The sequence below is a fragment of the Leptonychotes weddellii genome, chromosome 4 (genome assembly GCF_054177405.1).
Source record: "Leptonychotes weddellii isolate Sample4059 chromosome 4, ASM5417740v2, whole genome shotgun sequence".
Classification (NCBI taxonomy): domain Eukaryota; kingdom Metazoa; phylum Chordata; class Mammalia; order Carnivora; family Phocidae; genus Leptonychotes; species Leptonychotes weddellii.
Genome location: NC_138372.1, coordinates 136,020,795 through 136,042,926, shown reverse-complemented (window position 1 = coordinate 136,042,926; position 22,132 = coordinate 136,020,795). Strand labels below are relative to the sequence as shown.

The 22,132-nt window shown below is 43.9% G+C and overlaps 1 protein-coding gene and 1 long non-coding RNA gene across 4 annotated transcripts in view; one reads left to right on the top strand and one right to left on the bottom strand.

The window, feature by feature from the left end:
- Positions 1 to 1,450: 1,450 nt before the first annotated feature.
- The window catches only part of MATN2 (matrilin 2), a 124,421-nt gene continuing 103,739 nt past the window's right edge, over positions 1,451 to 22,132 (bottom strand). For 2 of the 3 annotated variants that reach the window (XM_081816292.1, XM_081816290.1), the window contains 9 exons: positions 16,288 to 16,410; positions 14,949 to 15,071; positions 12,582 to 12,704; positions 8,673 to 9,086; positions 6,125 to 6,277; positions 5,037 to 5,108; positions 4,547 to 4,681; positions 4,066 to 4,164; positions 1,451 to 2,006 (listed from right to left, as the gene is read on the bottom strand). In XM_081816292.1, the coding sequence (XP_081672418.1) occupies positions 1,951 to 2,006; positions 4,066 to 4,164; positions 4,547 to 4,681; positions 5,037 to 5,108; positions 6,125 to 6,277; positions 8,673 to 9,086; positions 12,582 to 12,704; positions 14,949 to 15,071; positions 16,288 to 16,410 (1,298 nt within the window). In that variant the 3' untranslated portion in view covers positions 1,451 to 1,950. The remainder of the gene's footprint in view (positions 2,007 to 4,065; positions 4,165 to 4,546; positions 4,682 to 5,036; positions 5,109 to 6,124; positions 6,278 to 8,672; positions 9,087 to 12,581; positions 12,705 to 14,948; positions 15,072 to 16,287; positions 16,411 to 22,132) is intronic. The other variant, XM_081816291.1, reaches the window with a different exon arrangement.
- LOC145720945 (uncharacterized) lies at positions 9,080 to 11,930 on the top strand. Its single transcript, XR_014144306.1, has 2 exons — positions 9,080 to 9,909; positions 10,538 to 11,930. It is a non-coding gene; the product is annotated as an uncharacterized LOC145720945 (long non-coding RNA).

The window sequence follows — 22,132 nt, the reverse complement described above, 5'->3', positions numbered from 1 at the left end:
GTCCCATTTGACAGATGAAGAAATCAAGGCTTGTAAAGGTCACCACAGTAAACCTGAATGTAAAACCTTTACACCTAAGACATACAGATAGCAAAACAAGGAAAAGGAGGAAGTATTTCAGATTTTAGACCATCTTCAAGTAAATATCTTGGATTAATATGTAAATTTGACTGATTGGATGGAGGCCTTTGTTTCCTTTGAAGGCATTCTCCCCAAGATGAAGAAAGTTGAAAACTATGATTAAATGTATTTAATGGCTAAAAATAAAGGGGTAGGGAGGTGCAGTCTAGAGCCACTAGAGGGAGCTGGGACTCAACAGAACGTGAAGTACAATTGAGCCAAGGAAGCAATGCCTGAACTAGGAGTACCTCTCAGAAGGTAATGCCAACCCAAATCAGTACTTACTAATGAAATCCTGTTCAGGATCAATTGGGTGACTCAAATACAAATACAAATTGAAGGTTTAATACTTTGGATCACAACTTTTATATTTGGAGAGAATGATGATTTGCAGGTAAGATTGAAGCTTAGGAGATGTTCTTCCCACTCTACCACACTGCCCTTTGGGAGAACAGTCTGATGAAAACACTCATCTTGAAATATTTAAATATAAGCTTATTGAAGGTGTTCTGTTTAAAAAATATCATTTGGCCTCATACAGTAGCTTCCATGGGAAGGATGTCATTTTGGGGGTCGTCTTTTTTTTTTGTTGTTGTTAGAGATTTATTTTAGAGTGCATGAGCTGGGGCAGGGGAAGGGGGCAGAGGGAGAGGGAATCCCCAAGCAGACTCCCCGCTGAGCACAGAGCCACACTCTAGTACTCATCCCAGGACCCCAAGATCATGGATCATGACCTGAGCTGAAACCAAGAGTCAGCTGCCCAACTGACTGAGCCACCCAGGTGCCCCTACCTTTGGCTTTTTAAAATTCATCTTTGAGTTTTATTGTGTATACATGTAGGTCTAGTGCCTTCCTTTTAAATATATGGTATTTCTTTTAAATGTATGGTAGGGACCACACCACAATTTTATCAGTTCCCTTTCTGATGATGATTTAGGTTATTTTCAATTTGTGACTTACAAACTCAGGTGACATTCTTGTACGGGTCTCCTTGTGTGTATGTGCTAAAGTCCTCTAGTTAGATGCCTGTGAGGGCAGCTGCTAGAGTGCCGGCTTGTGTGCATTTTCAGTTTTACTAGGTATTGACAGATTATACTCCAAAGAGCATGCCCATTTGCATTCTCACTAGTAGTGTGTACAAGAGCCCCATTTTCTTCATCCTTGCCAACACTGTAGTCGGACACCCAATTTTTGCCAAGCTGATGGTTTTAACCTGTGTTTTCCAGATGGCCAGTGAGATTCAACTTTTTTTTTCAAATGCATATTGACCATTTCCCATATACACATACCTTGCATTCAAAGTTAACTAGGAATTTTAGGCAGAATACCATTCTCTGAAGTGGTGAATTTTAATATTGTATAAAAAAATCCAACTTGTTATACAAGTACATACGTTTTATGATTTTATGCATACATCCATATACATATATCAAGATAAAAGTCCAATACAAAAAAATAGCTTTTCCTATAGCCAGTGTTCTACAGAAGTAAGACTGCAAACTATTTTGTAGTCAAATGAGATCACAACACTCAAAGGTGGGACAAGGCAAAAGCAAATCATGTCCACAGTATGTTACAGAATATCTTGCATAGCTTGTTTGTTCTCACTTGATAATCTCATTTTAGGGTTCTGAAAGACTTTCTCAAATTTATACAAGTTAGCGTGTACTTTTGCCTTTGTGTTCTATAGCAAACCAGCTTTCTCAGTACTAGTTAGGTTTTACTTTACAACTTTATAGATGTAGCAATAGCCTGAGCTTTGGGGCTCAAGCTGCTTTCATTGTAACGCTTGATACAATGATGGACAAATACGTGGAGCATTTCGAATCTTCATCTGTATCTCAGCCGATTTTCCAGGGCTTCCATCCTTTGTGTCATTTCTTCTAGTGACTCAAATTAAGGAAGAGGAATCTGAATTGCCTATTTTTATTTACATTCAAATACAGCTTGATTTAGCTGCATAAAAATCTGTCCCGAAAGATACAAGCCTTTGGTTTTTCCCTTTTGGAAAAATTTTTAAACTCTATGACTTGAAGGTTTATAGTAAGCCATTTAACACATGCTATCAAGACCATAAATCTCTTGGCGCCTGGGTGGCTCATCAGTTAAGTGTCTGCCTTTGGCTCAGGTCATGATCTCAGGGTCCTGGGATCGAGCCCCATGTCAAGCCCCACATCGGGCTCCCTGCTCAGTGGGGAGCTTGCTTCTCCCTCTCCCTCTGCCTGCTGCTCCCCCCCCCTCAAATAAATAAAATCTTAAAAAAAAAAGACTACAAATCTTTCAGGTTAAATACTTTTTAGCATCAAAGTGAAGTAGTTCAGTTAAAATTATTTTTTGAGAGAGAATGTGTGCGTGGGGGAAAGAGGCGGGGTAGGGGGAGAGGGAGAGCGAGAATCCCAAGCAGGCTCCACCCCCAGCACAGAGCCCTGGTTGGGGCTCGATCTCCCAACCCTCAGATCACGACCTGAGTCGAAATCAAGAGTCAGAGGCTTAACCAACAGAGCCACCCAGGTGCCCCGAAATTCTTAAAAAAACTTGTTCTAATTCTACTCACACCTGTCTTCCTTGTAAATTAGTTTGCCATAACATACCTTTAGAAGCCAGAAGTGACAGTTTTGGGAATGTAGTGAAGAGAAGGATTGGGCCTTAATAAGAGATGATGTCACGAGAGAAAAGAGATTGGGCAGTTTTCACCTGCGAGGCCAGATAGGGCCAAAGGGTAGCAGCCTTGAAGACTTCTGACCTGTGCTCTTTTATCTATAACTTCCTTTGTCTTGTGAAGCAGACCCTCAGAAGTGGGGTGGGGGAAGGGAGAGGAGAGGGGCATTAGAACAAGCATCTGTTTTCACGTAAGCTCCGTAATACCCTCCACCAGTCCCCTTGGCAGAATGAGAGCCTGGATTCGTCACCTCCATTAACCACTGTCAGAGTATTTTACTTAGGGGAGCATATTTCCAGCTTTCAGAAAGGGAATTGCTACATCTGTTCCTTATGATAGAAACCCATCGGCACAGAGAGAGTTCGGAATTGAACCTTTTCCCCAGAGGCTAGTTGAGATAGATAGGAGCCAGCTCTAGTAAGCTCACTGTAATTCAGAGTTCAGAGCAGCGGGCAGTAGGGAAACACTGAATCCTCATTTCTCCATTATCTCAAACCATTCCTTTTATGTGTAATATTGGTTTAATGAATCACTGGATTCTGCTGTCCCTTGATAGAATGTTTCATCTTAGAGTACTGATATAAAAGATCTCTGCTGCCAAACAAACAAAAAACCCCAGTCCTCTAGAAACCACATGCTTACCAGCTGTGGCTGCAGTGTGGCTTGAGACCAAAAGGAAGGTTTGGAATTTATTATTTTTTTAAATTTTCTTTGAAGGTTTTATTTATTTATTTGACAGAGAGAGACACAGCGAAAGAGGGAACACGAGCAGGGAGTCCCATGTGGGGCTCGATCCCAGGACCCTGGGATCATGACCTGAGTGGAAGGCAGATGCTTAATGACTGAGCCACCCAGGCGCCCCCAAAAGGTTTGGAATTTGGATGGGAGTTTGAAACCTCATCATTCTACATTCTTTGCCTAGACTTACTGTACCTTTGATGGCGATCAGACCTGGTACATATCCTCCTTTTCCTCCCAGCAGAGAGAGAGTTAAATTTTGAATCTGTTTCTCTTTACTTTGCATACTGACTGGCTGGCCTCACTGCTAAACCCCTAGAACAGCAGAGAGCAACCAAGTGTTTGACCCAAGCTTGCCACGAAGCTTGGCTTGCCCTTGGCCTTCAAACACCTAGCAGGTTGCTTAAGAAAAAAGCCTTTCTAGGAGTTCACTACTCTTGGCTTTATGGAAATAACTTCATTTAATACATACCCATAGGGACACTATTTGTGAAGTTCGGTGAAATTTTTCACATCACACACACAAGCATAGTATTAGAAAAGGATATAGCGTTGTGTTAACTTTCTCACTTCTTCATTTGCAAGGTTCTGGAACATGATAAGGTTTTCACATTTGCATTGATCTTGTTTTTCTTCCAAAGGACTTCCTGAGAAAGCACATGGAAAGTGTTCACTCACCTCTGTAACTCACCAGACTTCCCAGATGCATAATAATAAGACTGAATCAGCATAGGGGAGAAACCAAAATGAAAGAAATGTTCAACTTTTTCCACGCAGCCAGATCCAGTAAATTCCAGGAGAGGGCTGCATAGGCTTCCAACACTGAGAGTTGCCGTTAGGGAAGTAGCAGGGAAGGCTACTCCAGTTTCTTTCAGTTAATTTTTCTAGTTCTCATTTCACTTAAGCCCTTCTCTTTTCCCCTTTCCCATCTCCTACTTCCTCCTTTCCTTTCCTCCTTGCAGCTGAGTCTGGGTGGCAAGCTAAGAGGCTGGTATCGAGCCACCTGGTAGCGAGACTATTTGGAATTACCTGAAGATTTTGTTGAATGGAAAAGTTTTTGTGTGGACTGTGAAACATTGTCTTCTTCAAACAGATATCGGTGTTGCACTGCAAAATTAGAACAGGAAAGTAGGTCTCGGATATTTATGGTGACTGGCTCAGATTCTGTAAAGAGAAAGAAAACTGAAGTCAAACCTGCTTAACACAGTTGTGCTTATAACAAGCCGTCAGCGGTCAGAGTAACGTACTTGGTATTCCTAGCTGTGGTACAAGCTTTACTTTGGGACATACTGTGGCAAAAGACTTGTCAGTAGAGAGAGGCTATTACCGAATATGGTTTAAAGTATAGAGTAAATGTTTCCTATCTGAGGAAAAAAAGCCATAGTTAACATAATTCAAATCTTACTGACTTTCACTTCTTTATGACTTTTGTCTGGGGGAAACCATACTGGAAGCATCCACCAAAGGTTCTAGAAACACGGCTTTTTAAAAGTTACCTGTTGGCTTTTTAGAATTTTACCTGTTGGCTGGTGGCCCCTCTTTGGCAGTTCCCCTGCTGGGGAGTCCTGACTTCCATCAGAGTCTTCCAGAGCTGAGAGGGAAAAGATGACCAACAATAGTTGTCTGCATGTGTGTGTGTTCCTTAGGAAACCCATCCCAGACCAGCTCCCCACCTACCTGCTGTCACCCAGGGTGTTTCGGTTTTATTTGGTAACACCAGTTTCAAAAAAGCAATTGGTTTCCAGGGTAATCCAAGACCACTCTAGGGCCATTCTCTAGTAAGAGAAACCTGGACCCTTTAAGTGCCTCTTAGTTAAGAATGCCCCCCTAAATGTCATGCCTAGAAGGTGGGGTGGGAGAAAGGTTCACGTTGACCAAGGACTAAAGCTGCAGGGACAACAGCTCCAGGAGGCATTTCAGCTTGAAGGAACCGGCCTAGAGGTGAAATCTCTCCTCGCATTAGAAGTTTGAAAGGCATTCCCTCCCCATCCCCCTCCCTCTTGTTGTTCTTTCCTTCAGAGGAGTAAAACACATCACTTCGCTTGGGGTTTGACTGGTGACTGAACCTGGGACAGGAGTAGGGAGCCGGGGCAGAGCTGCTCTATGTGAGCATCCTGGCCCAATGAGATTAGCACGGAGAGCTCTGGGACAGAACAAAATCTAGATTCTAAAGGGCAGGCTTGTGTTCTGTAAACAAAGCACTCCTTGCAGCCAGGCGTTCCTTACATTTGAAAGGACTACCCTCCCTTTCCCCTCCAATTACAGGCATCTCCTGAAATTGCACCTCAGCTCTGTGACATGTGTAATGTTTGTGTCTTAGTTAAATGATTGTTTCTATAGGGGTTTTGTGGGGATTAAGTATGCTGGTGTGTCAGAATCTTTATCACACTGCCGGGCCCAGAGTAAGTGCTCATGCAGTGCTAGCTGTTAATTTCGTCTTTTCTCTCTCCTGTTCCCCTTTTTGTGCATAGTGTTTCCAGGCATTACTGGCCCTGAACACCAGGGAGGCACTTTTCTGAGCACTTGGGGGGAATAGGTTGAGCATTTCTCATCCAAGGGTTCATGCTGCCCTGTGTGAAGAGCTCTCCTCGAGGTCAGCTACGGTACCTTCACATATGCCCTTCTTTAGTTTTTCACTTATCTCTCCCATCGTGCTGAAGTCTTCGGCATAGAAGAGATGCTTGTCCGTGGGCTCAGAGGCAATCTCTTGTAGTTCTTCCTCAATAGCTTTTCCTACCCCAACAGCATACATAGTTATGCCTAAGTTGCAGAGCAAATGAAGAACAAGGTAGTTAGAGCTGTGTTCCCAGGGTCTGGGAGTTGTGTGAAACGCACCTAAAGCCAGGTGGATGTTAGGTGGTGTGACTTGAGGGGTCCAGGTGAGCCTCCCTTTATCTTTCCACCATTTTTATTTTGGCCCTATGAACGAAAGAGAGGGTTCCAATAAGGGGAAGGTGAAGCATCTAGGGGAGGTTGGGAGCTAGACCACCAACCTGTTGCTCAGCTCTGGGCAAGGTCATGGAACAAACCTTCAACTTTTGCCTGAATTAGCCTTGGGGATAAAGTAGAAAAAAGCACCATCTTATTGCTTACTAAATGGGAATCTCTTCTGGGAGAATTCTAAGAAGCAGGTCAATTTATGACCTTCTAACCTAGTTTCTACTTCCCAAAGGTACAGGATAGGAACCTTTAATGATGGGGGGGTGGGTGCAGGTGAAGCTGCATTCTACCCACTTGTCTTGAAAGGACAAAGCCTTATGAGGACGTGCTGAGCTGAAAAGGAAAATCTGCAGACCACTGGAAATCCCCCATGTCAGAAAGAAAGAATAAACTCAAGTACCAACCTTAGATATCAACAGAGATGTGAAATTGCTCCAAAAGCTTTTCTAAACAACAGAAATCATTAGACTCCCTTCCTCCATATATGCTTCGCTTGAAAGTAAAACACAGTAAGAACTTAAATTCTCCTCATTTTCAACATTTTTTAGCACTGATATCTTGTTCTGGCTAATTCATTAGGCTGGATTTAAAAAATACACATAAAAATGGCTCTTTAAGCCAAGGGGCAAGAGTTAGGCCTTGTTCTAAGTCTGTGTAGGGTCAATAGGTAAGTTCAACATCTTTGTCTGGGAGCCCAGTGACTTCATGCAAACTTCCTAAAAAGGATAACTACTATTTTAAGATTATATTAGTTATGCGTAGGGGTAATTAAATTCATCAGAGGATATCACTTCAGGTAAATTTTGTTGATTTTGGAACCAAATAAACATCAGTTTCTTCTACCACGTGCCCTTGGGCGATTGGTGGAAATCTGAATGGGGAGAAGAGTAAGGTAGACCGATTTCAATGAAACAAATAAAAGGAGACAAGATACTTCCCTCAGTACACTTTAAAAATGCAGGCTAGGTGGGCTAATGGGTTTGATGTCAGCTCTCAAGCTGGTTTGGAAGCAGAGGAACTGGGTATGGCAGCCATTTTTACAGTCCACTCAGAGGATTCAGAACAGGACACTTTTGTGGCTACTATTCTATTGGGCTAGAGAAAAAGGTATCAATAATGAGGTAAACAATACCAGTAAAATGGACTCCTTCACAAACAATGAATGTCAGTGTGAGCCAGCCTTTGTGGGAGGAGGAATGGAGTTCACTAATGGAGTTCACTAGGAAAGGATTGCTAGTACTTTCTCTCCTTGTTCATTTACTCAGCAAGTATTAGTCACACATGGACTACATGCCAGGCCTGGTCTAGGTACTGGGCCCATAACATCTTAGACGAAGCCCTGGTCTGCATACCCTTTCCCCACTCATAAGACTTGCTAAAGCAAAATACCCTCAATAAGTTCTTGAAGAAAGTAGCTTTCAAGCAAACTGCTTCAAAACCTTAAGTTTTCTCATTTCCCCAAGGAATCCAGTCACTTCGCCTTACTCTAGGCTCTACCAACCATCCTAGCTTTTGGGTTCCTTTTCTGAGGGCCACGCTCCTCTGCCACACTCTGCATCTATGCACAACTAAAGTAACTTCCAGTCCTCCCCTCCCCCACATTATACACGAGTCAGGAAAACCTCAGAGAACAGGCTTTGCTTTCCTGAGTAACAACTTAGTCATAATCTCTTCCAACATTTTGACTTTCTCAAAAGCTAAGTTTTGCCTCCTACAAACACAAGGGTATTCGCTATCATAAAGCTATTGCGCTTTCGGAGTGTTCACCTGAAGCACTGGTTTAAAAAAAAAAAAAAAAAAGTATCAGTAAAAGTTCTTCCCACCAGGCATCTATTTTTCCAAACTCTTCAGGTCATCCGAAAGCAACCAGACCAGTGTTTGGGAACGGTCGTGTCTTCGTCTGTGGTTAAAGAGCACGTGCAGAGTCGCTCCTCTCCACTGAAGGTCACACGCTGGCCAGGAAATCGCAGGTGTGGGGGGTGTAGACTACCAACCAGCGCAGTCGCCAGGACTCCTCCCTCCCACGGCCTGAAACTCCCACGGGGCCCTTTACGGCCTCTAGGTGGCAGTGCAGGAAAGGGGTATCCGCGCTTGACAGGCAGCCTCTCCCAAAGCTCAGAGACTCTCACCCACGGCCTGACCACCTCTGACCACCCAGTGAGTTTAAGAAACCTGACCCTAGAGTGATGTACACCACACCTCCATCCCTTATTACCATTGGCCTGGGCTTTACTGGCCCACTCCGAGACGTCATCCTGAGCCCGTCCATCCGTGAACACGATGGCCACTCTGGGCACCCGTGTGGAGAGAGGTCTGGCCCCTTCTACTTGGGTGAAACTTCTCTCAAACATGTGTTTCAGGGCCAGCCCCGTCATGGAGCCCTTGCCAATGTATTTCATGTGGGCCACGGCCTTTTTCATGTCTTTGGCCGAGTTGAAGTTCCTCAGGGTAAACTCTGTGCGGACCTGCGTGGAATACTGGAGCAGCCCCACTCGAGCAGCTTTGGGGGAAACCGCCAAGGAATCTATAATGCCAGTGACAAACTGCTTCACAATCTCAAAATTCTCTTCTCCGAGGCTCTTGGATCCATCGATCACAAAGACCAGGTCAATTGGGCCTTCAGTGCATCCTATAGGAAGGAAAGGAAAGTTGAGATGGTCAAATGACCAAAACTCAAAGTAGAAGACAAGTATGCTTCAGTTGGAGGCAGAACCACTTTGGAAAACCACCTTGGTTCTTTAGAGAATACACAGGATGGACTGAAGGGGTTGGGAGAGTCACGAGCCACGATAATTTGCATATTTGCCTTTCTCGGTGGCTTGTTAAATTGATAAAAAGTCTTTTTCACAAGCAAAATCACACGACAGAGGTACAGATTGTCAGGGAAACCAGGCCCACACTGTACTCTGGGTCACTGACAGCCAAGTCTGCGAGGGACTGTGTGTAGAGTACCCTGTAGGGCCTGACAGCACCCAAAAGATTCCTACAACTTCACTCCAGGAGGGTGCCATCACCCCAGTGGGGGCATTCGGACAGACGGCAGAGAAGGAAATTCTTAAATTCAGCTCAGTCATCCAGAGAGCTTTCCTAGTCACCCATCTTGTATTCGTGACTCTGTGTACTCCTAACAACTGCTAATTTATTCGACAAAAATTGGCTTCTGGAACACCTGCTTCATGCAAGGCAGTAGATACAGCAGGATTGCAATAGGGGCCGAGGCAAAATCCCTGACTTGATGTTGCTTCCAGCCCCGCGGAGTCGGTTAGCCCAACACTGCGCACACTGGCTACCTGAGTACGTGCCCGTCTCTCTGCTCTGCTAGTTCCTCCTCAGCAAGGACCACGTCTCATTCGCTTCTGTGCCCCCAGACCTGGCACACACGAGTGGTTCAATAAATGCTTGTGGACGGAAGAAGTGAAGGACTCGGTGTCCTTTGGGTAGCCTACCTGTAAGTACCCCACTGACCTATTCAAGCTTAGACATGAATCATCACTGCGAATTCTTTATCTATTTGGAAGCTCTTCAGGCAACTCAGACGGCTGACAGGAAGGCTCTGTGCGAATACTTAGGCAATCTGGGTGTGGACAGACTTTTCGTTATTTAGGGCTGTGTAAAAAAAATGTAGATTCCCAAATGAATGATCTCATTTCAAACAGTCTACAGTATGTGACATAACGCTCTCTTTTAGATATCAAGTAGCTGTCTAATATTTGAAAGTGGTGCACAATGATATAAGAAAGTAAGGACACACAAAAGCAAAATTATTTCTGTGCGTGGCCCCCAAATAACATGCTAACGTGTGTGTGTGTGTGTGTGTGTGTGTCTCGTTGGGGGGTTGAATTCTTCTCTCTCTCCATTAAGTGCTTGTTCCTGTTACTCAACTTACTGATTGTTTATTAGCAAAAGAGGAAAAGGCCAAGTCAGAGCCTCATTTACATTCAAAGCCTGTACTTGAATCAAAAAAATAAAAGACTCTCAGGCGGCATGCACATGGCTCTCCAGCAGATTGCAGAAATACTGGAATAATTGTCCGGCAGTAGGTCTGTTTTCTCCTCTTCCCCACACACTCTTTTCTTACAGAACAGAACCAGTCCTTGCAGCCTCTATGCAGAGAGAGGCACAAAAGGCTTCTCGGGGGAATAAGGATGCTGGAGAGAGTGGAAGAACGTCAGCACAAGAAGGACCAGACTTCTGCTCTCAGACTCAGGAAGAATGATAACTCCCTTGCTGGTTACTTGTTTGCAGGAGGGTTGCTCCAACTCTATTGGGCATTTTCTTTTTGTAGTTAAGGAGACTGCAGTGGGTCTGTGATTTGCCTTCAGAACTTCATTTTCACAGAGTTCCAGAATTTCAGGGTTGGATAAGACCTTTAAAGGTCATTAGTACCACCCTCCTGTTGCTTATGTCTTTATAATATCCCTACCCAGGAGCCATTCAGCCTGGCCCCGAACGCCCCTCCTGATGGAGCGCTCATCACCTCGCCAGTAAAGCCCCATCTCTGGACATCTCTGCTGTTGGTGGTTACAAGAGCTACCATTTGTCAAGCAGTTGGGATGTGCCAGCATTCGGCTAAGCCCCTTTAAATACATGGTCTCCTTTATTCCTCATGACGATTCTGTGAGGCGTTATCCTCATATTACAGATGAAGAAACTGAGACTCAGAGAGTTAAATAATTTGTCCAAGCTCACACAGGTAGTATGAATCGGGGTTGAAGTCCAGGTCTGTCTGACCTGAAGTTCATGATCTTAACTAACGAATCACACAGCTTCCCTGAAAGTGTCTTTGTCCTCATGCTGAGCTGCAGTTTCTCCCCACTGTTCCTTCCTTCCCTAGGGTGTCATATAAATCACTAATGAAGTGACTGTCACTTTGGTATTTGAATGGTACCTCAAGTCTTTTTCTACAAAGATCCCCAATTTCTTCCTTTATTTTTCACTTCACATCGTACCGAACTTCTGAATCTTGCTTGTCATTATCCTTTTCCTTTAAATATTTTTTCTAAAAAACAATGCATGCACGTGGAACAGAATTTAAACATCACAAAAGGATATATATATGTATGTATGTATGTGTGTATCCATATATTTATATAATACAAATAGAAGTGGAATTGCCTTTAAAATATTGCCAAACTGCCCTCCTAAATGTTGTACTGATTCAGACACCCAGGGATACATTTATAACTGCCTATTACAATATACTTTGTCAACATAAGGAACAGGTTTTAAAAAAAGATATCATAGCTTTAATCTCTCACTATATATTTTCTCTTTTTTAAAAATGGCTTTAGGACACCTGGGTGGCTCAGTTGGTTGAGCGTCTGCCTTTGGCTCAGGTCACGATCCCAGAGTCCTGGGATGGAGCCCCACATTCCTTGCTCAGTGCGAAGCCTGCTTCTCCCTCTGCCTGCTGATCCCCCTGCTTGTGCTCTTTCTCGCTTGCTCTCCCTCTCTGACAAATAAATAAATAAAATCTTAAAAAAATAAAAGTAAAAATGGTTTTTATGTTTGATGTCATGTTTAGAAAGGTCTTCTCTACTCTGAGATTACAAAGTAGTTTTCTTAAGATTTTTTCTGCTACTTTGAAGGGCTTTTTTTTAATGCTTAAACTTAGATCTAGGGGCGCCTGGGTGGCTCAGTCATTAAGTGTCTGCCTTCAGCTCAGGTCATGATCCCAGGGTCCTGGGATCGAGCCCCACATCGGGCTCCCTGCTCCGCGGGAAGCCTGCTTCTCCCTCTCCCACTCCCCCTGCTTGTGTTCCCTCTCTCGCTGTGTCTCTCTCTGTCAAATAAATAAAATCTTTAAAAATAAATAAATAAACTTAGATCTATCTATTTCTTCCTAAAATGCAATGCCCAGAACTGAATGTAATTCCCCAGTACAGAGCAGAGCACAAATCTTGCCTTTCTCATTCCAGATATGCTTATTCAGCCTAAGATCACTCCAGCCTTTTGGCAGATAGTGAACTTACTCTCAACTAAAACCAAAAGTTTTTCCACAGGTGCCTCAGTTAAGCTCCATTATGGAAGAAGCAGAGGTGAGGGATTTGTTTCCTGAAAATACTCCAAAGAGCGATTGCTCCCAAATCAAATTCAAGCAGAAAGCCAAGTTCAGATCACTTACTCTTGCACCGTCTTCCATCCTCAGCTAGAACAAATCCCTCTGAACATTTGCAGATGTAGGAGTTGCCACGATTAACACAAATGTGTTCGCAGCCATGGTAGGTCGATTTGCAGACATCCTTTCCTGAGGGAAATATAGGGAGATGAGCAACTCCATCCATGCAGGAATGAGCTGGACTAAATGGTCACGTCAGGACAGATCAAAGAATTAATCCATTTTTAAAAATCCCATCTCTGTTTAAACTTTCTCTTATAATATGCCCTTTTTTTCATTCTAATAGGACAGGGCATGGGAAGGGAGAAGCTCCTCTCAGAAAGCCCCAGCCCCCACAAGCCTGAATGGTAAGATGAATGACCGGGTATCCCGTATTTCTTATTAATTTTTAGAATTATTTGATGTTGCCTTGGGTTTTGATTTTCCCAAGCTACTGATTTTTTCCCATAGACAAACACTCCAGTTTCAATTAATGAACACTTCTCATGTGTGAGGTACTTTAAATGCTTCAGAGTAGTTACAGCCATCCAATCTTCACAACATCCTGTGAGAAGACGAAAGCGGTAATAATTGTACCCAGCTTATACATGAAGAAACTCAAAATGTGTCATGGAGTCGCCTGAGGTCATGCAGCAAGTTGATGGCACAGCTGAGAGACGTGTCTCCTGTGTTCTCCTCCTCCATCACATGAAAGCCTACAGCTCTTTTTGCCATTAGCTCCCTAGAAGGAGAAGCTTCCTATAAAATTGGGATTGGTAACTACAGATCCGCCCCCAGAAGTGGGGATGGTGGTATTTGATCTAACAATCAAATTCCAGAGGTAGATGTTGTGCCCGGTGTAGAACAGCTCATTTTGCTGAGCAAAAAATATGTTGCATGAATAAATGGCACACGTGTGTACACTTGCGTTCATAGAAATAAAATCATGAACAGACAGCTTGGCAGACACAATGGGCAGAACTGCAGACCTGGTCTCCACTGAGGGGACACTGCAGTGTGAAGGCAAAACAGGATTGTGCAGGGAGATCTGCAGCGTTAGGCCAGGGTCCTATTGGCATCCCAGGGCTCAGCTGTTCAAACAGAACATCTTGCTAAAGGTAGAAGCCCCTCTTCCTGGTGGAGGAATGAAGACAGTGAACTCCACTCAAGCCAGCTTTGTTGACATGTGGGATGTCCCAAGTTATCTCAAAGGAGTCTGTGAGGAAATTCCCCCAAATCAACTTGAAAAGCAGTTGAACTGATTTTGCCTTAATGAAAAAAGAGCCATCCTGTCCACTGGAGCAGATATCAACAAAAGCAAGTAGACAGTTTCAACACCACCCCCCATACGCATACCCAAATAGGGACTAACAGCTCAGAATCTCCCAGTGGAGAAAAATCCTTGCCCTGTGCTCTTCTAATACCCACTTCACCAAGCTCATGTGTCCCGTCTGGCTCTTTTTTCGATGCTGTGATGGTTAATGTTATATGTCACCTTGCCTAGGCTATGGTGCCTAGCTGTTTGGTCAAACACCAATCTAGATGCTGCAGTGAAGGTGTTTTTTAGATGAGATTAACATTTCAGACATTAGACTTTGAGTAAAGTAGAGTACACTCCATAGAGTTGGCCTCATCCAATCACTTGGAGGCCTTAAGAGAAATAAGACTGAATCCTCCACCACCACCACCCCAAGGAAGAAGGAATTCTGCTTCCGGACTGCCTTTGGATAAGAGCTGCCACATCAGCTCTTCCTGGGTCTCCAGACTGCTGGCCTGCCCTACAGATTTTCTCTATGTCCATCTGCCTCTATCTCTGTGTCTATCTCTTTATATAGGCACACAAACACACACATGCACTCTATTGGTTCTGTTTCTCTGGGGAACCTAATGCACCTTCTAAGTAAACTCTCAGAATCTGTTCTGAGGGACCTACAGAGGCAACGATAGAGAAAGTGGATAAATAAAAGCCATAGAAAAATCTCTTCGTCCCCCTCCCACCCTACCCTTACTTATAAGGTCTTCCAAGAAGAAAAAGCACTGTAATTATCCTTTGATCCTCATAGTGATTGCTGGCAGAGATTCTAATTCTGTCCAATGATTAGCCAGGCTCTGTGTGAGGCTCTGGGCATCCACACAATGGTTGTGGAAGGGCCAGCAACTGGGAGAAAATGGAGAGATGCAAAAAGCCTGACAACTCAGGACCTTGACTGAGAAAATCCTGAAGAACTAAGGGTCTCCTGTACGGATCACTCGCAAACACTTTCAGATCACCCAAGGCAGGAACTTGTCATCGTAACATTGATTATAAGGGAAGATTTTAAATATTAAATGAAGTCATCTAACGGTCCGAGTCCCACAGATGGAAGAGTTCATCTCTAACTGGAGGCCACTTACTTCGGCAGCTTTTCCCATCCTCGGCAAGCCGGAATCCTTCCAGGCACTTGCAGATGTATGACTGATCACTGTTCACGCAAATGTGCTCACAGCCATGGTTGACTGTTTGGCAGACATCTTTCCCTGAGGACAGAAGAGCAAGTCAAAGCAATTTCACCAACATAAATTTTCCCCGGGCTTCACCTTGGAGGATCCACCCATCTCAGCCACCAGACCCCAGGCCCCCTTGAGCTCAGTGATCCATGGGAGGAAAGTAAAATTGAGGATGAAGTTCAGTGGGTCTAATTTAGGTTAACTCTTCAAACTTTCTCACTATCATCCTCACCATCACTCACCAGCACCTACTTCACTATCTCATTAAATGCAATCAATCGTTGGCTTTCTGCAGATGCAGTTTCTGATATCAAAAGGAAACACTGTTGGTCTGATATGATTACTTAGAAGATTAAATCTCAATTTAGATTAGTGGCACTGAAATCTAATTTTGGCTTTGTCCCTGACATATGGCTTAGGAGAATCACTTAACCTCTTGGAGCCTTACCTTTCCTGTCTGTCTGAAAAAATGAGAGTCATAATTCCAATTACCTGTCTTTTATTCAAATGTGTCAGCACAAGTTGCTCTTTGCAAAGTGCTTTGAGAAGCTGGAGGAAAAGATGACTGATAGGGATGAAAATCATTTCCTCAGGGTTACATGCTCGCCTTTGATTAACAGAGATGCATCTTGGCCCCATCTAAGAGGCTTTGCTTTCTGAGACATAAGCATGAGCTCATCCTAAGGTGGTCTCTATGAGAGATTGGTGCTACGAACAACAACAATAATATTATTAAAGATAAACAGAGGCTCAGAGAAGTCAAACAACTTGCCCAGCTAATAAATGGGAGGGCTAGAAGCTGCTAGAATCTTGTTTCTTGCCACAGGGCATACATGAGCAACTTCAGTTGTAGCTCTAGCATTGGCTTTCTTCATTTGCCCATTTGTTTTCTTTTAACTGGCTTTATTTTTTAGAAAAGTTTTAGCTTTACAGAAAAATGGAGAAGATAGCACAGAGTTCCTATAAACCTCAAACCCAGTTAGCAACTTGTGTTAATGTGATACATTTGTTCCAATTAATGGACCAATACTGATACATTAAGACCAACTAAAGTCCCTGGTTTATTGACATTTCCTTAGTTTTTAACCTGATGTCATTTTTCTGATTCCATCCAGGACCCCACATTATATTTAATAGTCGTGTGGCAGTGGCTTTTGAGGGTAACTGATTTCAACAGAGATCAGGATGGTGGAATTCATGCAAAGATCAGACACAGTCACATGAGACAACCCCGGTAAAAACTTACTTCTGCAGGTTTTCCCGTCTTCACGGAGTATATACCCTTCAAAGCACTGACACACAAAAGAGTCTTCACTGCTTACACATGAATGTTCACAGCCATGGTCCCCCAAGGCACAGGAGTCCAATTCTGGGAATCCAATTGGAATTAGAGAAACAGAAGAAGGAAACTGTTCATACATTACTGACTTATTCAATCCTTTTTTTAGTAACTTATTCCATCTTAAAAGACATTTGAGACACCTTCAATTAAAGCAGTGTCTTATCCGACCATGCACATTTCAAAACAGAAAATATGTCTATGAGCAAAAATTCTTCATATATAAAGAGTGCATAAAATAAAATCATTTCCATAGGGAAAATGCACAAAAGGCATGAAAGACAATTTATAAAAGGAGAGATATAACATGGCCTATAAATATTAGAAAATGAGTTCATTTTCACTGGCTATCATATAACTATAATATCAACTTATCTACATATCTACTTATGTAGGCATGTACGTGTCACACTTAGGTGAGCCATTCTTCATCTGTTCATTCAGTCCTCAACTATTTCATGCGTCCCTACTCTGAGTCAGGTACTCTTCTAGGCTCTGGGGACTTAACAATGAATAAGACACAGTTTCTGCTTTTGTGAAGCTTACATTTGGCAGCAGGTGTGGGAGGGAAGAAGGGGGAAGACAAACAATAGACAAACAAATATATATGTCAGATGGGGAAAGTGCCGTGGATACAAGCAGGAGAGGGGAGAGAGAATGTGCCCGGGCCAGGGAGGGCTTGTTTCACAGGCTGCAGGCAGATACAGTGCCCCTGAACAGAGCCCTGAAGAGACTAGTGAGTGTGTGTTATTTGGATGGAACAGCACCCTCGGTAAAGAACAGCATTTGCAAACTACAGAGGTAGGAGCATTTGTGGCACATTTCAGGAAAGGCAAAGAGATAGGTGGGACCCAAGCAACCCGAGCCTGGCAGGGGATGAGGCCAGTGAGGCCAGCAAGGGGCAGACCCTATGGGCTTCACGGGCAGCAGTGGGATCTGAGTGAGGAAGGGTCCCTGGAGGATTTTGAGCAGCGTGGTCACATGAACTGGCTTTGTCGTAAAAGGCATACTCGGTGTGGGTGAGGATGGAGCATGGAGAGCTGGGAGAAATCTATTGCAATAAGCCTGGTGGCCCCGACCAGGATGGTGACAAGTGGTGAGATGTTGGCTATATATTGAAGGTAGAGCCTACAAGCTTTGCTGATGGGTTGATACGAAGAGGCCATCTTCCTATGGATATGAGAGAAGAGTCATGGATGACCAAGGTTTCAGGAAAGAGCAAAAAGAAGGGCTTTGCCATCCACAGGGCTGGGGCAGCTTCTGTTTGTGACTCTGTGAAAACCAAGCTGACATTTTAAAAGCCTGATACTGGAGACACGGGGGGAAGTGACGTCCTATGAGAACAATACACAATTCTGAAAGTCAACTCAATCATTTCAGATCAAGGAGAATTTTGCAATGGATAGGCACTGAAGTTATGAAATCAAGGCTCTGAAGTAATCACTTGTATAATCAGGCACAGACCACACACTTATTTCTAAGGCATTTTGCAGTATTTCTTTCTGGAGGGGAGTCCTGAGAACCACCCTGTGGGGTAGTCAAGGCAGTTGTTCTTATTCTCACTTACCAGCCGGGAGACTAAGGTTTGGGAAGGTTAATGGCTCGTCAAGATCAATTGCTACTAAGTGATAGCACCAGACTCAAAATGTAATCTTCTGATAATAAATCCCACATTTTCCCCAACTACATTACATTACATTGCTATATCATAAAGTAAGCTTTCAAACATGAAGGGAATTTTGTCCATCTTCTTTTGGGCAGACATGCTGCCAAAATCTTTGAACAATGGGAAAATATTATGTTAACTAAAATTATAACTGCAGAAGAGAAAGCAGAGTTGGCCTGTCGTGTTTGCTCTGAAAATGACTTACTTCTCTGGACACAATCTAGACTCATTATTAATGCAGAACATTCCCCAATGGCTTGGGGTAGTTCCTCACGTAGTGTTGAGTGGAAATACAATTGAGTGATCCATAATAGAGACAGCTGGCTGGCTGTGGAGGTGAGCATTTTTTTCCCACCATGAATTTATATTAAGAATACTCCGTTTTCCAACATAATAAAACAGCTATAACTCTTTCCGGCCAGCCTTGTCAAGCCATAACCCAGCACACCCTTTCTTTCCCCCATGCCCTGTCCTGTCTTCTTGGCTCCATCTCAGGCTGTCATCGAGAAGAGTGGCTGAGTCTTCCCACACAGACCCTGAGCCATGGTGGTCTGCACCGGCACCGGGCAGATGGGTGCTGCTTTCCTTTATCAGGAGCCTGCTGAGTCCAAAGCCACTGTTCACGTCACCCTTGGCTACAGACTATCACAGGAGCTCCCAGCCCAGTTTCTGAGTTCTCCTGAGTGTTCACATTAGCAGCTGTTTGAAATTTTATTAGGTGCATGCCTTTTTTTAAAGATTATTTATTTATTTGACAGAGAGAGAGAGAGAGAGAGAGAGTCCAAGCAAAAGCAGGGGGAGGGGCAGAGGGAGAGAGAGAGAAGCAGGCTCCCCACCGAGCAGGGAGCCCGATGTAGAGCTCAATCCCAGGACCCCAGGATCATGACCTGAGCCAAAGGCAGCCGCTTAACCAACTGAGCCACCCAGGTTCCCCAATTGGGTGCATGTTTTAAAGCATGTGGAGAGTTTGATTTTTAACCTTTTCCCTCCTTGTTCCCTCAGAGCATCGAATCAGTTGACTGTAGAGCAGTGGTGAGTTCTCCACCTCACATGAGTATTAGAATCACCGGCAGAGATATTTTCAAAGGCAGAATAGGCAGATGATTCAAAATTCAAACACATTAAAGGGCATATCTCCCCTAAGGAGGGGTATCTGGCAACATCTACCAAAGTTACAAAATGTACCTTTGACCCAGCAACCTCACTTCAGGAATTCTCTCCTACAGGTACCTCGTATCATAGGAAGGGATATACTTTCAAGTTATTCACGGCAGCACTGTTTGTAATAATGACAAGTGGGAAACAACCCAAGTGTCCAGGAACAAGGGAATTAAGCAGCTGTAAAAAGAATGAGAACATTCTCTATGTAAAGATATGAAATCTCCAATAAGTATCATTGAGTGAAGAAAAAAAAAGGCATAGAACTAACATAACATAATAAAATTTAAAAAAAAAATCCAACCAAAAAAAAAAAAGAAAAAAAAAGGCATAGACTAGGGGTATATACAGTACATCATTTTTTGTGTAGGTAAAAAAAGGGAGGAAATAAAAATGTATATTTATATTTGCTCTTATTCACATAAAGAAACATGAAGGATAAATAATAAACTAATGAAAATGGTATTAGTTATCTGTTGCTGTGTAACAAGTTACCCCCAAACCTAGCAGCTTAAAACAACATTTATTATCTCACACAGTTTCTGGGGGTCTGGAATCCAGGAGTGGCTTAGCTGGGGAGTTCTGACTCAGGATCTCTCATGAGCCTGTAGTCAAGCTGTCAGCTGGGACTGCAGTGATCTCGAGGCTCAACTGGAGCTAAAGGATGTACTTCTGAGCTCACTCATGTCTTTATTGGCCAGCCTCACTCAGTTCCTCACTGGCTATTAGCTGGAGGAAGCTTCAGTTCCTCAGCATGTGGGCTTCTCCACAGGGCAGCTTACAACACGGCTTCCCCCGAGAGCAAACGATCCAAGAAATGAGAGAAAGTGCTCAAGATGGCAGCCACAGTGTCTTTTATTACTTAATTTGAGAAGTGACAGGCCATGGTTCTTTCCATATGCTATCGGTCACACAGAGCAACAGTGAAGGAGGGAACTATACAAGTGTGTGACTAGCAGGAGATGGGGATCACTGGTGGCCATCTTGGAGGCTGGCTACTGATAGGAAGGGAGGTAGGGAATGGGATGGGAGGCCATAGGGGGAGCAAAGCTTCTTAATGTATGTCTTTTCATATTGTTTTGATTCTTAAACCATGTAAACCCCTTACTTATTCCTTTTTTTTTCTTTTAGAGAGAGAGAGAGCATGTGCACATGGGGTGAGGGGTGGGGGAGAGGGAGAGAGAGACTCTCAAGCAGGTTCCACGCGCAGCACAGAGCCCATCTTGGGGCTCAATCTTATGACCCTGAGATCATGACCTGAGCCGAAATCAAGAGTCAGGTGCTTAACCGACTGAGCCACTGTGGCGCCTCAACTCCTTACCTATTCTAAAAATAAGCTAAAATTTAAATAAAAATTCTTATGGGGAACAAAGGATTCACAATGAAAAGTTTGCTTCTCTCTCACCTTTGACACTCTACATCATTACTTTTAAAGCCCGCACCATCATTTAATCAGTGTTTTATTGGACGGGCATTTAGGTGGTGCCTAGTCTTCTACTATTATGAACATTATTGTATGAATATTCTTGTGCATATAGTTTTACATCCAATGTGAAGGCATATTTGAAAGATAAAGAGAGGGAGAAGCAGACTCCCTGCTGAGCAGGGAGCCTGGTGCGGGGCTCAATCCCAGGACCCAGAGATCACGGCCTGAGCCGAAGGCAGACGCTTAACCATCTGAGTCACCCAGGCACCCTTTATTTTTCTTATTTTATTAAAGATTTTATTTGGGCAGGGGCACCTGGGTGGCTCAGTCAGTTAAGCATCTGACTCGACCTCAGCTTAGGTCTTGATCTCAGGGTCATGTGTTCAAGCCCTGCATTGGGCTCTATGCTGGATGTGGAGCCTACTTAAAAAAAAAAAAAAAAGATTTTATTTTTGAGTAATCTCTGTACCCAACGTGGGACTTCAACTCATGATCCCAAAATCAAGAGTCACATGCTCTACTGACTGAGTCTGCCTGGTGCCCCTAAGATTTTATTTTATCATTTCATTAAAAATTTTATTTTTAAGTAATCTCTACACCCAATGTGGGGCTTGAACTCATGACCCCAACATCAAGAGTTGCATGTGCAGGGGCGCCTGGGTGGCTCAGTTGGTTGAACATCTGACTTCAGCTCAGGTCATGATCTCAGGGTCCCGGGATGGAGCCCCATGTCAGACTCCACACTCAGCAGGGAGTCTGCTTGTCCCTCTGCCCCCCACCCAGCTTGTGCTCTCTTTCTCTCCCTCTCAAATAAATAAATAAAATCTTTAAAAAAGAGTTGCATGTGCAGATGTTTTAAGTGAGAACCCTGTGGAGGGTGGATGCTGGGTGGTCCTCACTCTCTCCCCGACACCAGCCTTGCAGAGTGAACACTTCATATTTGCTCAGCAAAATGTCCAGTTCCTGCCTATCGGGGATGTTCTGGGTCACTCATAAGTTAAGGAACCACATGTGGTAAATTAGAAAATGCCCAAGGTGTATTGTCGTCAATTTCCTGACCACAGGTTCTAGCTGCTTCCTATTCAACCAAGTCTGGAAACCAACTTGGAGTCAGCTTCCGCCCAGAGCCAGATACTCCCCTGCAGGAAAGTACTTCAGTGTTTCCCTAACAGGCAGCGGGAGCCACCATCCCTGACTCACGATCATGGGGCGCCTTCAGCCCAGGGAGAATGGTGGGTACCCCAGCAAGGAGTTCATCCATTCAGCAAGTGTTTCTGGAGCGCTTGCTCTCTGCCAGGCGCCAGCCTCGTCTTTGGGCTGGAAGGGGCCCAGTAGATTGACTGATCCAACCCTTTATTTTAGAGCTGAGGAAACAGATGGCCAGAGAGGGGAAGTGACCTTCCCAAGGTCTCTGAGTCGGCAGAGGTGAACTGCGTCAGCTGTGCTGGGGGCCGAGCTGGGATTAGACCACAAATCTACCACCTTCATGTTTCCTGATCCAG